Source organism: Scyliorhinus torazame, chromosome 21 (genome assembly GCF_047496885.1).
Source record: "Scyliorhinus torazame isolate Kashiwa2021f chromosome 21, sScyTor2.1, whole genome shotgun sequence".
NCBI lineage: Eukaryota > Metazoa > Chordata > Chondrichthyes > Carcharhiniformes > Scyliorhinidae > Scyliorhinus > Scyliorhinus torazame.
The window spans coordinates 85,206,964-85,226,326 of NC_092727.1; the positions used below are offsets into that span (position 1 = coordinate 85,206,964).

A 19,363-nucleotide genomic window follows, 5' to 3' on the forward strand; every position below is an offset into this window, starting at 1 on the left:
TATTGTCTCTAGTCTTATATTTAACCTATTAATGTACACAGGGAACAGAAGTGGTCATGTGTAATCATGCACTTTTAGAGAAAAACAGAAGATTTATTTACAAGAATCTACACGAGCGAGCAGCATGCCTGCCGTTCGTACTGGAATGTCTCTTACCTAAGAGAACTCTTCCCCCGGGATGATTCCCCACTCTGAGTCCCAATTAATCACCCAGGCCAGGTGACTCTAACTCTGCTGTGATTCCCTTAAAGGGACAATCACAAAATCGCAGAACCTTGTGGGACACCGGTGTTCCCCTAAAACCACTCTGAGCAACTTTCCTCAATCGCATAACTCTATTTGATCCCAATATAGCGAGCTTTTAATGCAATTCACTGCCTTTCCTCTAATTCCATATCATTACCCTCCTTCAACGGTCTTTTGTGAGGCACCCGGCCAAAGGCTTTCTGATAGTCCATGTAAACCACCAGCCATGTATTTCCCTCATCTACCACCTCGCCAAAGAGGTTTGTCAAGCACAGCTTGAGTCCCAGTTGGTTGCTCCAAACTATTTGCTCTCCCTCTGGATATTTAGCATTGTCAGCTTTAATTCAAAGTTTACAAAATGTTCAAAAGCTCAGAGAGTTCAGTGATTTGTAACCCCCCTGACAAGTCTTTACAAAACATCTTGTGCAGCACATCTGAATCCGAAAGTGTGTTGCACAACACATGCTGGCCGAGTACTGAACTAGTGGCCTTGCAGTTGTACATTCAGATTTTAAAAGAATGTATTTCTTTCTTGAGATGTGGGTGTTGCTGGCTCGGCCAGCGTTTGATTCCCATCCCCAATTGCTCTTGAGAAAATGGTGGTGAGCCACATCCTTGAACCTCTGCAGTCCACCTGGTGTAAGTACACCCACAGTGATGTTAGGAAGGTAGTTCCGGGATTTTGCCCCAGTGACAATTAAGTGATATATTTCCAGATCAGGATGGTGTGTGAATTGGGGGGGAACTTCCAGGTGGTGGTGTTCCCGTGCATCTGCTGCCTTGTATTTGCAGGTGGCAGAGGTCACGGGTCTTGGAAAGTGCTGTCGAAGGAGACTAGGTGAGATTCTGTAGTGCATCTTGAGATAGTACACACTGCTGTCACTGTGCATTGGTGGTGGAGGGAGTGAATGTTTAAGATGGTGGATGGGGTGCCAGTCAAATGGGCTGTTTTACCCTGGATGGTGTTGAGCTTGAGTATTATTGGAGCTGCACTTATCCAAGCAAGTGAAGAGAATTCCATCATAGTCCTGACGTGTGCCTTGTAGATGGTGGACAGGCTTTGAGAGGACAGGAAGTGAGTTACTCTCCACAGAATCCCAGTCCCTGGCCCGCTCTTCAAAGAATTGCAGAATTGTTACCAATTTCCTTTTGAATGCTTTGATCGAACCTCCACTACACTCTCAGGCAGTGTATCCCAAATCTTGACCACTCGTTGTGTGAAAAGGTTTTTTTCTATATTGCTTTTGCTTCTCTTGCCAATTGCTTTAAATCTGTGCCCCCTCACTCTCAGTCCTTTCACGAGCGGGAACAGTTTCTTCCTATCTTGTAGCCACAGTATTTATATGGCTGGTCCCGTTCAGTTTTCGGGCAATGGTAAGCCCCACGAAGTTGATAGTGGGGGATTCAGCAATGGTAATGCCATTGAATACCATGGGGAGATGGTTAGATTTTCTCTCATTGAAGATGGTCATTGCCTGGCACTTTTGTGGCATGACTTTTACTTGCCATTTATCAACCCAAGCCTGAATCCTGTCCAGGTCTTGTCACATTTGGACAGGGATCTCTTCAGTTCCTGTCATAGGCAGTTGTAAAATTGAATTCAGTAAATCTAGCAATTTGTGAACTGACACCAAAACACAATCTGATATCACTATTTGGTCCACCTTGGAGATGATTCCCATTGTAATGAGGTGGTTGATGGTTGTTCACCAAGGGGGGGTGACCAGGGATCCCTCCGGGGGAGAAAGTCACTTGCAGACTTTCAGGGAACAGCGCAGGAAACTGACAGCAGCAGCACCCGAGGGAGGGGGGGTGGGGGATGGGTGGGTGGGGTTAGAGCCACATTAATTTAGTTGAACACGTGTGGCATGGGCAAACAGAGCTGATATGGGAAGTGCCTTATTAACATGTTTATTCTTTCCCACTGTTCATTTTCTCTATGTTAAGGCTCTTTTCTCGGTAAATTTTACAAATTTGTTTTAAATTTTAAAAAAATTTAAAAATTAAATTAAATTTTAAAAATAAAATAAAGGATGTGAACACTGGACATTTAGAAAAGAATGGTAAATTGGGCAGAGTCAACATGGATGTATGAAAGGGAAATCATGTTTGATATACTTGTTGGAGTTTTTTGAGAACATTACTTGTAGCATAGATAAAGGAAAACCAGTGGATGTGATGTATTTTGATTTTCAGAAGCCATCTTGCTGCACACCCAAATGACCACCCACCCTGGCCCCTGGTTCTGCAGAGTGACATCGACTGCATGGGTGCCCACATCCCCGCACCCCACCCCTTGTAACACCCCACCCGGCCGCCACCCGCCGGCGGCCCATGCAGGGCAACATCCACAGTACCCCCTAATGGGGCTGTGGTGCCTACCCCCAATGGGAGAAATGCCCACCAATGGTATCCCTGGTATCAGGGACTGGAGCCAGGGCCAGAGGCTCCCATGGTGCCGGCCACCGATGGGGCTGGGGTAGGGGGACGGAGACAGATGCTGGGGCGGAGCCCGCTGCGTAAACCAGGGCCACCATTGAGTCTGGTGGACCTGGTTGGGCACGGGGCATGCACCATGCTGACATGTCGGCCTTTCACCCCCTGCAAACAATGGATATTGGTATTCAACCAGCAATGATGGCCTTCCTGCTAGTTGCCGCAACCCTGGCGATACACTTCGGCTGTACGAGCTGGAGCTGCTCAAGGAGGAGGAAGAGGAAGCTGCAGCAGTGGAACAGGAGGCAGCTGCCCAGGTTGGAGAGCCAGCCGCCCAATAGGCCGAGGAGGCGGAGTGCCAAGGAGGCATCAGATGAGGACTCATTCGAGAACCTGCCGGATTGGGTATGCCATCGAAATCTCCAGCTGAGCAGCGAGACAGTGAGATGTTGCTGCCAGAGGATGGCATGCCTGGCACCGAGGGTGGGTAGGGTTGTGGGAGTGGGTTAGTTCCAGGCGGACTGTGCTGCCTATTCACCCTGGCCGCCCTGAGGAGGTTGTGCAATTTTTTCAGGCACTGCTGGCTGGTACGGACGGTGTTGCCCATGGCGCTCACAGCCTGTCACCTGCGCCCAGGCACGGCGAACGGCGGCAGCTGGTAGCCTCTTTCCTGGACCATGGTACAGGGTAATCCACAGCTCCTCCACCGCGTCCAAGAGGGTCTCCAGCTCAGCATCTGTAAACCTCGGGGCTGCTCTCCTTGCTGCCATCTTGTTGACTGGGATGGAGTGGGGGGTGGAATGTGTATATACAACTGCAGCTTGTCAGCCTCATGAGTGTGAATCGTGAAACTGGTGAATCCGGCACCGTTTCTCATTGGAATCGACTGTGTTCCACGTGGTACCAGTGCTAACCCTTTAGCAGTAGCGGAATTGGTCCAGGTGTGGCACCAGTTTTTCGGTCATGAAAGTCCACAAATTCTGCATTGGCATCTCAGAAATGCTGGCTTGGAAGTCTAAAACCAGGGGACACCATCTTAGAATAAGGGGCAGGTCTTTTAAGACTGAGATGAGGTGGAATTTCTTCTCTCAGATGGTGGTGAATCTTTAGAATTCTTGACCCCAGAGGGCTGTGGAAGCTCAGTCATTGAGCATGTTCAAGACAGAATTCAATAGATTTCTCATGACTAATGACACCAAGGAATATGGAGGTAGTGCGGGAAGGTGGTATTGATGTAGATATTTGGAAGGATGGTGATACGGGCAGGGCCGTGCATGCACTAGAAGAGACAGAATGGGTAGACTGTGCCACCAGTCAGCGATCGGGCTGTCTGATTGCCCGACATTTTAGACCTTGTTAATGCTGTTTACCTACAGCTGAATTAGGGACTCCCATCAGTGCTATTTAAAGACATCAGCTTGAGACTTCCAGGTGAGGGGCTTTTGAGTTTCATTTGCTGTTACAGAGCAAGTGGAAGTAGAGTGTACGTGTGGTTGAGGGAGCTGACACATGTTGTTTGAGTCAGAAGGAAGTGGTGCTGGACCTTTGCAAGGATTTGAGTGGAATTTGATGATCTCTGAGCAGAAAGCTTGTTCACACTCATGTGGACTGGAGTTGCAGTTCCTCTTGGGCTATAGCACGCAGGTGAGATGGAGGTGAGGCCGCAGAAACAAGAAGTTTTGTGCAGTGGGAGATGGGCAAGGGTTCAAATCCCACTATGGCAGCATATGAAATATAAATTTGACTTTGTCCAACATCATTTTCAATAATACATACAAAACTGATCTATTCATGCATCTGCTTTCTCCTCGCCTCTGTGTGGTTGCTATGATCTAGCATAAACGTTCCAAAATGGGACTACATCAATGGCTGCAGCACGATTGCTAGAAGTCTTCCACTGATGGAGACATTGCAGGAGCTCTCAAGCAACAATGGGCCTTGTGGACCCAACTTTGGTCTGCACCACCTTGGCACGGCTGACAGCAGTCTGGACTGGCAAACAGGAAGGCATTGGTGCATTGCCAGCAGTGGAAGCATGAATGCTGGGGTCCTGACAGCAGGTGCATGCACCACAGAGTCACTGTCCTTGCAGCAGAGGCCTCATCATTCCTGGTAAGCCATTCGAGGACAGATTGCTGATCTGGTATGAAACCCTGCAAGCCACTGGGAGAACTAGCATTCAGAGATGTGATGGCAGCAGTCTGAGACTGGGCTGGGGTTGCATGGCAACAAACTGAGGCCTCATGATGTCAGTGCGATCTTCCACTGCAACACTCAGACATTGTATTCTACCTGTGCCGCAACAGCAGCTAAGACATTAGCCATCAGACATTGCATCATGGGTGCAAGTGCTGTTGTGAAAAGGCCATGCTGGACCTGATGGACCCCAAGCTCTGAGCGAAGCCCTCTGGAAGCCTGGCTCCTCCAAGCTCCTTGTCAGTGACCACAGGCTTACAAACGGGCCTGCCCTTGCACCATGTATTTCAGTGTTTCTGCCATCAGCCTTTTCCCATACGTCGTCCCATCAAAGTTCTCCGCCGAGTCCCCTGAAGCAGAACTTGTCTGGGAATTCACCCTCCAGGGAGCTGGCAAAAGCACTATCCTTTCCCCACATGAGTGGGCTGCTGCTGCCCACTCATGCCCAGTCTCTCGTCACGCGTTGTACACTAGCCTCTCAAGTATGTGCAGTGCCAGCATTGATGTGGTAGCTCCGAATAACTGTGCATCACAATCTCTGTGCCTGAAAATGGGCCACATACAATTTGTAATCCAGGAATTCTGAATGGCAAACTTTGTAACCTCCATTGTACTGGGCCTGAGAAAAGCACATCCTCTCCCAAATCCGTATGTCCAACTTCTTCTTTTGTGGAACTCAGAGACATATATTGTTACCTGGTATTAAAAGCAAAAGGCAGCAATTGTCTCTTGCGTTGCAGGTCGAAGAGGCAGTTTTTCTTCAATGTTATACATATTTAATGTAATTCTTTTAAAATTGTTATTCGTTCTATAATATGTTGTTCTCAAAGAGCAAAGCTGCCAACACGTACCCTACTAAGCTGTCTGATTGAGAATAAACAGTTTATAAACTGTCCCGATAGCAGTCTGGACTGGCAAACAGGAAGGCACTGGTGCATTGACAGCAGTGGAAGCATGAATGCTGGGGTCCTGAGAGTACAGCAGATGCATGCACCACAGAGTCGCTGCCCTTGCAGCAGAGGCCTCAACATTCCTGGTAAGCCAATCGAGGACAGGATTCATACATTATATGAACACCCTGGAGGCCCTTGTAGGTGAATAAACGTGAGTTTATTGTAGACATAGAAAGCACACTATCAGTCCCTGTTGGGACTATCAGGATGCCGGTCTCTGACCGGGCCCGCTTTCACATAGTCTGGTAACGAGCCCCAGCTGGGTGGGCCTCCACCCGATAGCAGGGAACCTCGTATTCCTTGATTCCCAAGGGGAGATTCCCTGTGGGCCTCGTGTGGGTTATTAAACAATGAAATTTGCTTGTTTTTCCAATTGATATTATTTTAATGTAAATTGTGCATTAAAAGCAGTGAAAGAGTGGGAGAAATCGAGGAGACGTCTAAAAGAACAAACTGGACTTTTGTGTCTGTTTCAAAGTGCGTCAAAAGTATTGTAGTGTAACAAGAAACATCCACATTATTTTGCTACAGTTTGCCTGCAAAGTACATGGTTCACTATCATTTCTGCCGAGTGAATGCGATGTTTCAGGTGAAGTAGGAAGAACTTTATTAGATTTGCGTACGTACATAATAGAAGATTAAAATGCCACAAATAAAGCTCTTGAGCGCTGATGGCAAGGCGATCGCAACCTGAAATGTTGGCCAACATTTTACGCCCTTGTTCGTGGCTGGGCTATTCCGGTGCCACTGAAAATGTTTGGAATTTTGGCTGGAACACCAAATTTTCCATTCCCACTCGCAAAGGGGCCCCGCCGCAGACAAAACCGGAGAGTCCCACTCGTTATCTCTATTTCATAGAATCATAGAATTTACAGTGCAGAAGGAGGCCATTCAGCCCATTGAGTCTGCACCGGCCCTAAAAAAGAGCACCCTACCCAAGCCCATGCCTCCACCCCATCCCCGTAACCCAACCTAACCTTTGGACACTAAGGGGCAATTTAGCATAGCCAATCCACCTAACCTGCACATGTTTAGATTGTGGGAGGAAGCAGGAGCACCCGGAAGAAACGCACGCAGACATGGGGAGAATGTGCAAACTCCACACAGACAGTCAGCCGAGGCCAGAATTGAACCTGGGACCCTGGCGCTGTGAGGCAGCAGAGCGTTAATAATCACTGTGCCACTGTGTCGCCCTATTTCATTAATTTTGATATTTCATTATTTCAGGGATGTGAGAATACTGCCGGTGATTAGAGGAACTACACGTCATTTATCCCAGTTGTCCAGTGATGGAAGTGCTTGGGAAAATGAAAGGAGCATTACTGTAAACGTGATCTTAATGGCTGGTCTTCACTTAGCCAACAAAGATGGGTTTATAGAACATAGAATTTACAGTGCAGAAGGAAGCCATTCGGCCCATTGAGTCTGCACAGCTCTTGGAAAGAGCACCCCACCTTAGGTCCACACCTTCATACTATCCCCATAACCCAGTCACCCCACCCAACACTAAGGGCAATTTTCGACACTATGGGCAATTTTAGCATGGCCAATCCACCTAACCTGCACATCTTTGGACTGTGGGAGGAAACCGGAGTACCCGGAGGAAACCCACGCACACACGAGGAGAACGTGCAGACTCCGCACAGACAGTGACCCAAGCCGGGATTTGAACCTGGGACCCTGGAGCTGTGAAGCAATTGTGCTATCCACAATGCTACCGTTCGAATTGCATGACAAGTTTGAAAACTAAATCATGTGACCAACAGTCTTAACTTGTTTCTTTCTCTGCAACTTGTAAGAGCAGCAGACGCCTATTTATGGAACTGTGTTCTGATGAGATTAATAAACTAATAAAGACATGTATTTGTACAGTGCTTTCAATGATCTCCGGCCATCTGAAAGCACTTTACATACAACAAAATACTTTTATAAGTGTAATTACTGTTGTAATGTAGAGATGGAGGCAGCCAATTTGAACACAGCAAGCTCCCACAGCAGTGGTGTGATAATGAACAGATAAATTGTTTATTTTTAGTGATGTTGATTGAGGGATACATACTGATCAAGTCACTACAGACAACTCTGTTGCTTTTCTTCGAAATTATCCCAGGAGATCTTCTGTGTCAGCTTGAGAGGACGTTGGTTTAATGCCTCAGCCAAAAGCTGGCAACTCCGACAGTTCCTCAGTACCATATAGTCATAGGTCATAGAGTTTTACAGCACAAAAAAGAGGCCCTTCAGCCCATCGTGTCTGCGCTGGCCATCAAGCACCTATCTATTCTATTTTGGAGTGTTGGAAGAAAAAAAGCAACAGTTTGCATTTTTGTAGCTCTTTTCAACAGCACCAGATATCTCAAAGTGCTCCACAGCCAATTAAGTACTTTTTGAGGTACCATTCTAATGTTGGAAACGTGGCAGCCAGTATGTGCACTGCCAACTCTCACAAACAGCAATGCAATTATGACCAGATAACTTTTTTTTTGTGATGTCGATTAAGGTAGAAATATTGGCCTGGACTCTGTGGATAACTTCCCTGCTGCTCTTCAAAACCATGCCAAGGGATCTTTTACATCCACCTGACCAGGCAGATGGGGCCTTGGTTTAACAATCACCTGAATTTACCAGAATGTTGCCTGGTATGGAGGGCATTAGCTATGAGGAGCGGTTGAATAAACTCGGTTTGTTCTCACTGGAACGAAGGAGGTTGAGGGGAGACCTGATAGAGGTATACACAATTATGAGGGGCATAGACAGAGTGGATAGTCAGAGGCTTTTCCCCAGGGTAGAGGGGTCAATTACTAGGGGGCATAGGTTTAAGGTGAGAGGGGCAAGGTTTAGAGTAGAAGCACGAGGCAAGTTTTTTACGCAGAGGGTAGTGGGTGCCTGGAACTCGCTACCGGAGGAGGTGGTGGAAGCAGGGACGATAGTGACATTTAAGGGGCATCTTGACAAATACATGAATAGGATGGGAATAGAGGGATACAGACTCAGGAAGTGTAGAAGATTGTAGTTTAGTCGGGCAGCATGGTCGGCACGGGCTTGGAGGGCCGAAGGGCCTGTTCCTGTGCTGTACATTTCTTTGTTCTTTGTTCTTTGAACATATCTACAATAGCTATTACTGCCTCAGTAATGCATTGGACTCTCAGCTTTGGTTTTTGTACTCAAAAGCCCTGGAGTCAGACTTAAACCCTAAACATTGTGAATCAGGGGGAGAGGGATACCAAACAAACCATCGCCGACACTCCGTTAACTGTAATTATGTGCTCTCATCTCCAGAGTGGGATTTGAAACCACCACTTTCTGACGCAGAGATCAATGTGCTGCCAGCTGAGCCGCAGTTAACATATTTCAATAAATGTAACCTGTCCTTTCCCCTTTAATTGTTGATAGATTTACCTTGCATTTGAAGCCTAACTCATTTTTATCTCTGGTTTCCAGAGTCTTTGGATTTCTTTATGCTTCGCTGCCTTTAAGTTATTCCTAACTGACTGCACAGGAGCATGAGGAAGTGTTCATGTTGAAGAAAATAGGCATGAAAAAAAATGTTATTTTTCTACTTTCCCGCTTCCACCTCCCACCTCCAACCACTCCACATATTTGAAGCAAAGGTCATGTTGAAGAATTTACAGTTTGTGTACTATTGACCTCTCTTCACTCGTGACTCTCAACTGTGATTGGCGGGAGCCCATTGGTCAAGGACCAATGATGTCATTGCACAAATGTTGATGTCCTCAAAGCAATCTGAGGACCCACAAATATCTTACTGGCGGATGGGGTGACGCTTACGTTTTTGTTTGCTCTTCAGGGCCAAGCTTCTGTAGAAACAGTTGCATATTTCAAAGTGACCTATTTGCTAAAAGCTACTGGGGCCAGGGGGTGGGGAGGGGTGAGTGCAGCCTGAAAGAGCTCCATTTTCTTTGTAAAGGTGCCAGTACTTTAGAGCAATCTAGGCACCTGTTCTGAATCTCCCATTTACTTGAATGTGTGGGAATGCTGAATTCACATAGCGCCTTTCACAGCCTCACAGCATCCCAAAGTTTTTGACAACCAATGAGGTGTATTCCCTGTTATAAAGCATAGTATGCAATAGGTAATGTTTCTATGAGTTGGACTCTTCCATTGGAATGAATGCAAAAATGTGACTCCCCTCCCTCCAACTTAGACCACAGATTTTTTTTTCAAAGGTGAAGGAATATTTTAACAAGAAATTGCTTTCCCCTAGACTTTGCATCAAGGAGCCCAAGTAAAACTGAAGTCAATGAGAATCAGTGGGAAAATTCTCCACTGGTTGGAGTCATACCTAGCACAATAAAAGATGGCTGAGGATGTCAGAGGTCAATCACATCAGTCTCACAACATCGCTGCAGAAGTTCCTCAAGGTAGTGTCCTAGGCCCAACCATCTTCAGCTGCTTCATCAATGTCCTTCCCTCCAGCAGAAGGTCAGGCATGGGGTTGTTTGCTGATGATTGCACAGGTGTTCACCACCATTCGTGACTCTTTAGATACTGAAGCAGTCTGTGGCTATAAGCATCAAGACCTGGACATTCAGGCTTGGGCTGATAAATGGCAATTTACATGCCAAGCAATGACCTCCAACAAAAGATAATTCAACCATCTCCCTTTGACATTCAATAGTATTACCATCGCTGAATGCCCCACTACTGACCAGAAACTGAACTTGACTAGCCATATAAATACAGTAGCCATGAGAGCAGGTCCGAGGCTGGGAAATCTGCAGAGTGTAACTCACCTCCTAATTCTCCAAAGCCTGTCCACCATCTGCAGGTAACAAGTTAGCAATGTGATGGAACACTCTCCACTTGCCTGGATAAGTCCAGCAGCAATAACACTCAAGAAGCTCAACATCATCCAGAATAATGCAACCAATTTTATTGGCACTGCATCCACCACCTTAAATATTCACTCCCTCCACCACTAATACACAGTGGCAGCAGTGTGTAGCACCAACATGATGCACTGCAGGAACTCACCAAATCTCCTTCAACAGAACATTTCAAACCTTCCAACCTGTGATATAAACATTGGCCCATAATTTCATTGAGTGGCAATCAGCATCGGATACTGACTTACCTGTCCTAAAATTCTGAAGCCCCTGTCTCACCCAACCTTCCTGACTCAGGGCAACTGAGATTCGCGCAGCTCACCCAGTCTCCAGCGAAGAAGCGGAGTGAAGGAGGCCCCATTACCTTTTTCATGGCACTAGCTGCTGTTAAGCAGCTGAGTTTAAAGCTCCCATTCAAAGTACCAGGCCAGGAAGAAGGCAAGTGGATGAAATACGGCACTATGTGTTCGGATATGGGTGAGAAGGGTTTGGACATTGGGGGCGTGTCGGACACCAGAAGGGGCTGGACATCAATGGGGATGTTGCACATCAGGGGCGTGGATATCGGGGGGATCAGATATTGGGAGGTGATTGGACATTATAGGGGTGAGATGTTGGGTAAGTGAGGGTGGGGGGGGGTGGAGAATGGGTCGGGCTGGGTCGAAAGGAGTGGAGTTTGGACTGGGTTGAAAAGGGTCAGCTCAGGACAGTCGAGAGGGATGGGGGTCAGGCTAGGTTGGGCGGGGATGCAGGCTCTGACTGGGCCAAGGGGGTTGGTGTTGTGTCAGGTCCGGGATGGCAAGGGTTGGGTCAGGCGCATGGGGCCAAGTCATGGTGGGGTGTCAGGTTGAGGGGGGGTGGGGAACACTATGGCGGGTATTTAGTGGTGACGGGGTAGTTGGGGAGTCCTGGGAGGGGGGGGGGATTAGGGGTCCTATGTGGGGCTCGGTCTGGGTGTTTAAAATAATTACTATGACGTTAAAAATGCTTTTATTTCTTCTAACTCTTTCAGAATAACTGTGAGGTTAAAACTGGCAGTACCATCTGAAGTTAGCGATTTAAATTGCATTGTTGATGGTTCCCAGGGCTACGCAATTTTCCAGATGAAATTATTGTTGCTGGGCAATTGCGGCATATACCCTTACCTGGGATTCCCAAGCGCTTCTTTTGGATATTATTATTTTGGATGGTGTGGTAGTCTGTGTCGAGGTATTACGGTACCTGGTAATGCTGGAACACCATTGGTAGATATTATATGTTTCCTATTGGCCAAGCTGTATGGTAGCTCCGCCCTGCAAGGCGGGGTATAAAAGCCTGTGCCGCCCCAGCAGCCTTCATTCTGTACCTGAGCTGCAGGGGGAAACATCTAGATAATTAAAGCCTTCAGTTGGACTACAACCTCGCTTTAGTAGTCATTGATCGTGCATCAATTTAATAAGCTAGATTTAAAAGGATGGAGCTCCGAATCAAGCCGGAGTGTCTGCAACTCAGCCCCCATGTGGCAAACTCAGCAGCAACCTTCAAGCACTGGTTGGCACGTTTTAAAGGATACCTCAGAACGGCCGAAAACACACCCACGGAAGAACAGAAAATGCAAGTCCTGCACTCGAGGGTGAGCCCAGAAATTTACACCCTCATCGAGGACGCGAAAGACTTCGATGCAGCAATAGAGCTGCTAAAAGGACATTATATTCGCCCGGTAAACCAGGTCTATGCCTGACATCTGCTAACAACGAGGCGACAAATCCCTGGTGAATCGCTGGAAGAATTCTACCGTGCGCTCCTGGTGTTGGGGAGAAACTGCAGCTGCCCGCAAGTTTTGGTCAGCGACCACACAGAACTCTTGATCCGGGATGCTTTCGTGGCAGGTATGCTGTCTTCCCAAATCCACCAGCGATTGATGGAAAAAGACACCCTAGGCCTCAAGGAGGCACAGACCCTTGCAGGCTCCCTGGATGTGGCCTCCAGAAACGCCCACACTTACGTTCCCGACTGCGCGGCAGTCCCCTGGGCAGTGTGGCACCCCTCCGCAGCCGACCCCAAGACATCCCCCAACCTCCCACAAGCTTGTGCTGCAAGGCGGCCTGGCAACCCCGGGGGCCCCGCCGCTACTTTTGAGGGCAGGCCAAGCATCCCCGGCAGCGCTGCCCGGCCCGCACATCCACCTGCAAGGGATGCGGTAAAAAGGGCCACTTCGTGGTGGTATGCCAGGCCCGTGCGGTCGCCGTGGTCTCCAGCGGCGAATGCGGACTGCCACCACAAAGAGATAAAGGGGTTTTGTGTAGCAAACCTCACAGTCCAGGGAAGGGAGTTTAAAAGTTACCGGCTCTACATCCTTCCCCACCTCTGCGCGGCCACACTCCTAGGTTTAGACTTCCAGTGTAATCTCCAAAGTCTAACTTTCAAATTCGGCGGCCCTATACCCCCCTCACTGTCTGCGGCCTCGCGACCCTCAAGGTGTGTTCCCTGTTTGCGAACCTCACCCCGGATTGCAAACCCGTCGCTACCAGGAGCAGGCGGTACAGTGCCCAGGATCAGATCTTTATTAGGTCAGAGGTCCAAAGGCTACTGAGGGAAGGAGTCATTGAAGCTAGCTACAGTCCCTGGAGTGCTCAGGTAGTGGTGGTAAAGACCGGGGAGAAGCATAGGATGGTCATCAACTACAGTCAGACCATCAACAGGTTTACGCAGCTGGACGCGTACCCTCTCCCCCGCATATTCGACCTGGTAAACAGGATCGCGCATTACAAGGTCTTCTCCACAGTGGATCTTAAGTCCGCCTACCACCAGCTCCCCATCCGCACTAGTGACTGCATATACACTGCCTTCGAGGCAGATGGGCGGCTCTATCACTTCTTAAGGGTTCCCTTCGGTGTCACCAATGGGGTCTCGGTCTTCCAGCACAAGATGGACCGAATGGTTGACCGGTACGGTTTACGGGCAATATTCCTGTATCTCGATAATGTCACCATCTGCGGCCACGACCAGCAGGACCACGACACCAACCTCCGAAAATTCCTCCAGACTGCAAAGATCCTTAACCTTACATACAACAAGGATAAATGCGTGTTTAGCACCGACCGCCTAGCCATCCACGGCTACGTAGTGCCAAATGGAGTTATAGGCCCCGACCCTGAACGCATGCGCCCCCTTATGGAGTTCCCCCTCCCTCACTGCTCCAAGGCCCTGAAGCGCTGCCGAGGGTTTTTCTCTTACTATGCCCAGTGGGTCCCCAACTATGCGGATAAGGCCCATCCCCTGATCCAATCTACAGCTTTTCCCCTATCGATAGAGGCCCGCCAGGCCTTCAGCCGCATCAAAGCAGACATTGCAAAGGCAACGATGCACGCCATCGATGAGTCCATCCCCTTCCAGGTCGAGAGCGACGCGTCTGACGTAGCTCTGGCAGCCACCCTCAACCAAGCGGGCAGATCCGTGGCCTTCTTCTCCCGTACCCTCCATGCTTCCGAAATCCGTCACTCCTCAGTCGAAAAGGAGGCCCAGGCCATAGTAGAAGCTATGCGACATTGGAGGCATTACCTGGCCAGCAGGAGATTTACTCTCCTCACTGACCAACGGTCGGTTGCTTTCATGTTCAATAATGCACAGCGGGGCAAGATAAAAAATGATAAGATCTTGCGGTGGAGGATCGCCCTCTCCACCTACAACTACGAGATCTTGTATCGTCCCGGGAAGCAAAACGAGCCTCCTGATGCCCTGTCCCGCAGCACATGTGCCACCGCACAAGTGGACCGCCTCCGATCCCTCCCGAGGACCTCTGCCACCCGGGGGTCACTCGCTATTTCCACTTTATCAAGACCTGCAACCTGCCCTACTCCATCGAGGAGGTCAGGACAGCCACCAGGGACTGCCAAATCTGCACGGAGTGCAAACTGCACTTCTACCGGCCAGAGAAAGCGCACCTGATAAAGGCTTCCCGTCCCTTTGAACGCCTCAGCATGGACTTCAAAGGCCCCCTCCCCGCCACCGACCGTAACACGTACTTCCTGATTGACGAATACTCCCAGTTCCCATTCGCCATCCCCTGCCCCGACATGACCGCAACCACCGTCATCAAGGCCCTCCATAGCATCTTTACACTGTTCGGGTTCCTCGCTTACATACACAGTGATAGGGGGCCCTCCTTTATGAGTGACGAACTGTGTCAATTCCTGCTCAGCAAGGGCATCGCCTCGAGCAGGACGACCAGTTACAACCCCCGGGGTAACGGACAGGTAGAGAGGGAGAACGGAACGGTCTGGAAGACTGCCCTACTGGCCCTACGGTCCAGGAGTCTCCCAGTCTCCCGTTGGCAGGAAGTCCTCCTGGATGCCCTCCACTCCATCCGGTCACTGCTTTGTACCACAACCAACCAAACACTTCACGAACGTCTCCTTGTCTTCCCCAGGAAGTCCTCCTCTGGGACCTCGCTCCCGACCTGGCTGGCAGCTCCCTGCTCCGAAAACACTTGCGGGCGTACAAGTTGGACCTGTTGGTCGAGAGGGTCCATCTTCTTCACGCTAACCCCCAGTATGCCTACATGGCCGACAAGATACGGTCTCCCTACTGTTGCTCTTTTTAGCCTTAGTTTTATTACCTCTGATTATGTCACCTTTGCTCACGAGTCGCCAGGTATCTTTCTGATACCGCCACGTGGTTCAAGCTCGAGTTATGATTAATAAGTCAGCACACCGCTTAGTAAGATTGAAATCAACGGTCATTATTATATACAACAATTAATGCTTACACAATAATCCTACTATCTATATCGAAACCTACCACTACTGGCCAATACTTAACTTTAGGAAGGGCCCACCAGGTCAGGGAAGCGAATGGCTTATCCAATCGGATCTGGCCCGCGGGAGTCAAAAGGCTGATACGGGTCGATGGCGAGGAGTCTTTATCGGGTAGCGATTGCTGGAGTCAAACTTACAGTTTCTGGTCGATGTTCTTGCGAAGGTCGCGAGCAGGAGAAGAAGGGAGAGCGAGAGAGATCTGAACTTGGCCCCTCACTTTATAGGGCCCAGGGGCTTCCCGCCTCTCGGGGCGGCCCTTGACCCTGAGTCCCAAGTGATTGGACTTGTTCCCAATCACTGGGTTCGATATGCTCCAATAATAAGGCGATTCCTCGATCGGGGGGTGGTTGTTCACCTGTCTTTGTTTCTGCCACTGCAGGCGCCGACAGGTCTGGCCCGGCATTCAATTGCTAATATGTTGCAATTGTTCCTGGGGATAGCCGATTAAACTGCAGATGTCTGGGTTGATGTGCTGCTAATAGTCTTGAGTATCGATCTGGGCTGACTTCCCCAGAGCCGAATACGCTATTCTGTCTGCAGCTGTCCGTTTGTGTCCTGTTCGCTGATTTTCCCATCAGCCTTTTCGGTTAGCCATTTTAAATCGAGTTTTGGCCAAATTAATAGGGAATCAGCCATTTTAGGTGGCTACACTACGAGACCTGCCGCCCGCCGGAGCCCCGCGCACACCCCAGCCACCAGTCCACACTCCCTCCCACTAGTGCACCTTACAGGAGGATCAGTCCTTCCGCCGGCCCCGTCTAGGCCCCCCCCACCCACTGACGCACCCGCAGACGCTCCCTTCCCAGGTCAACCGTTTTCCCCACCAGCGCCGTCTAGGGGTGTCGAAGCTGCCAGAGAGATCGAGGCCATGCCCCCGGAGTCACAAACGCCCGAGCCTCCACCGGAGTCACCATCGAAGCTTTGACGATCACAGAGGATGACCAGGGCCCCCGATCGACTGATTACTTCATTTTAAAGTGTATAGTTAATTATGAATCATAAATTGTAAATAGTAAATAGAATTGTAAATAGTTACAAAACGCTGTACGGAGGTATTACGGTACCTCCGTAACTATAATTTCTACCACGTTACCATGTTGTAATATCAGGCCACCACCCCCGCCGGACTCTTTTTTAACAGGGGGTGAATGTGGTAGTCTGTGTAGAGGTATTACGGTACCTGGTAATGCTGGAACACCATTGGTAGCTCCGCCCTGCAAGGCGGGGTATAAGAGCCCGTGCCGTCCCAGCAGCCTTCACTCTGTACCTGAGCTGCTGGGGGAAACATCTAGCTTATTAAAGTCTTCAGTTGGACTACAACCTCGCTTTAGTGGTCATTGATCGTGCATCAGATGGTTATCTCATTTTTTATTAATGGCACCAACCTTGTAAATATGTCATGTTCATTTTGAGCTTGCCTGATGCTAGCCAATTGGTCTGGAAAAAAGGGAACATCTTCAATGCTGTGATGTATGTATATATGTCTGAGCCTGGCAATTTAGAGACATTCCCTTAAAATCATTAGTTGCTGCAGCAACGTTGGAATTAGGCGACTGGTACACGTGTTTGTCAGCCTGCTGAGGTTCTCAAGGAGTTATTAAACATAAAGTCGATTGTTGCTTTACAATTTACTCTTGGTTGTGGGTGTCTGAGTAATGCGGCTATACCTGGGAGCCCTTCTGTGAATAAGCGAAAAACATCAGTGTTCTTGGACTGGGCTTAATTTCTTCCACTCATAGCAAGTATTGTTCTCAGAATATTGAATGCTCTATACGAATATTGGACAGTGTAAAATTACACTCGAACCGCGAGAGATGGAGCAATTTAGCTGTACAGGTTATTGGAACTGGTCTTGACCGTACACAATGACGGAAGGAATTTTTTTTTTATTGGCACATTAGCTTCAAACCGCTCGCTTTTGCTGCGAAGGGGATTTTTGTTTTGCAGGTCACACAGGGTTTTGACATCGAGAGAGATCTGTGATGTGAATTGAAACTATTTAATCAGCTTTGCGTTTGTATTTTGTACTGTTTGCTGTCCATTTGCACGACTGCCTGTCCTCGATGGCAGTGACTCTCCTGGAACGGGGCCAGCGTTGTTAGTGACAGCCCTGGTCACAGTGTTTATAAATAAACTGAGTAGATACAGCTAATCCCATCACATTTCCTGTAAAGAGGAGGAATGCCTAAATGGGTCGCCGGTTGAGGGAGTGAGCTTTGAGACACCGACGCGTGTAATAAACCCAGTTGGAGAAGTGAAAAGCTAATGGTAAAATTGAGGAAGAGGGACGCAAAAAACATGAGCTACGTGTCTAGCCTTCACATCCGACTGCAGAAACCCTCTCAGCAACCGGGCAGCAGACAGGAGACAGCCGACATGGCTGTATCGGCAGCAAAGTTTGGGATTGGAACTCAGAGAGCGAACAGTGAATGTACAGGTTAGAGGTTGTGTGCGTGTGTATTTTGGTTTATGGATCTCTATGCAGTGCATGTACCAACCGAGATGTCTGAAGGTATTGTATACATAATGCAAGTACAGGACAACACTTAAGGGAACTGATTACCTGCTTTATATTTAATGTGACGAACCTTTGAATTACAATAATCCGCAAACCCATTTTTCAAATGAAGCAAAATAGCACAGAGGAAAGGCAATACCAACAATTTACATTTTCAAGTAATTAGAATTAAGGAACTTTGAATTAAAAGGAAGAGGATATATATATACATTCAGCCATTTGCTTTGTAAAGTCAGACGCCTTATTATTTAGCTGCATACTGTGCATGCAATACTGATTTAATCTAACTAGAAGTATGTTTATATTGTGAATATTGGGGGCCACAGTATTTGTTTTTATTTTCATCAGTTTTGCAGGACGATTATTTTTATAAATGTTGAGCATTTTTTTGTTCTTAATTCCAATATTTTTGGGAAATGGACTCAGTACCTGAAAAGAAGTTCCTTTAAAATTGATTGTCCAGACATGTTTTTTAAATAAAGGAGGCAACAGCTATTTCGATCAATAAAACATCATTAAAAATTACCCCCACCAAAAAAAATTTAAAGGCAAAAACAATCCATATCTCTTCTGGTGATTAAGGCCACAGGTAATAATAACATAATCGCTTATTGTCACAAGTAGACTTCAATGAAGTTATTGTGAAAAGCCCCTAATCGCCACATTCCGGCGCCTGTTCGGGGAGGCAGGTACAGGAATTGAATCCGCGTTGCTGGCCTTGTTCTGCATTATAAACCAGCTGTTTAGCCCACTGTGCTAAACCAGCCCCTAGGAGGAGCCTTTCTTGGAACTGACCACCCTTGTGTTCTGTTTCAACAATTTTTTGGTTTTGCATCAAATTTGCAGCATTTTCCAATTGTTATTTCCAAAACTTTTTGGGTTCTGCATTCTGTGAAATAACAGGCGTTTATTTACTGGGTTTTTAAAAGGTGACTTCGGAAGCTTGTTGAGGCATTAAATATGATAAATACTCAGGAATGTAGTAAATAGTGAAGAGAATACCAGCAGATTTCAGGCTGACAACATGAGCCGACGAAGGGTAGATACGATTTAATTTGGAGGAATGTGAAGCGATGCATGTCTGTAGAAGATCCAGGTGCAAAACAAACTAAATGGTATAAAATGAACTAAATCAGATAATTTGAAATGAGGTGTAGGAGCAGAAAGAACTGAAGGTGGACATAGACAAGTCTTGGAAGTTGGCGGGACAAATTGAGAAGTTTGGGATTAAGGGAATATGGGTTTTATAAATAGAGGCATGGGAACATGTTATGAAGCTGGCAAGAGTGGGAACATGGCGTGTGCGGTGATTGCATTGGGCGGGATGTGAAATTTAGATTTCATGAGATGGGTTGAAATGCATGTTTGAGGAGT

General features: G+C 47.9%; 1 protein-coding gene across 1 annotated transcript in view; it reads left to right on the forward strand.

Moving 5' to 3' along the window:
* Positions 1–17,078: 17,078 nt before the first annotated feature.
* The window catches only part of LOC140398060 (myosin light chain kinase, smooth muscle-like), a 59,349-nt gene continuing 57,064 nt past the window's right edge, over positions 17,079–19,363 (forward strand). Inside the window, exon 1 of the mRNA XM_072486272.1 lies at positions 17,079–17,908. Within this exon, the coding sequence (XP_072342373.1) occupies positions 17,737–17,908 (172 nt within the window). The 5' untranslated portion in view covers positions 17,079–17,736. The remainder of the gene's footprint in view (positions 17,909–19,363) is intronic.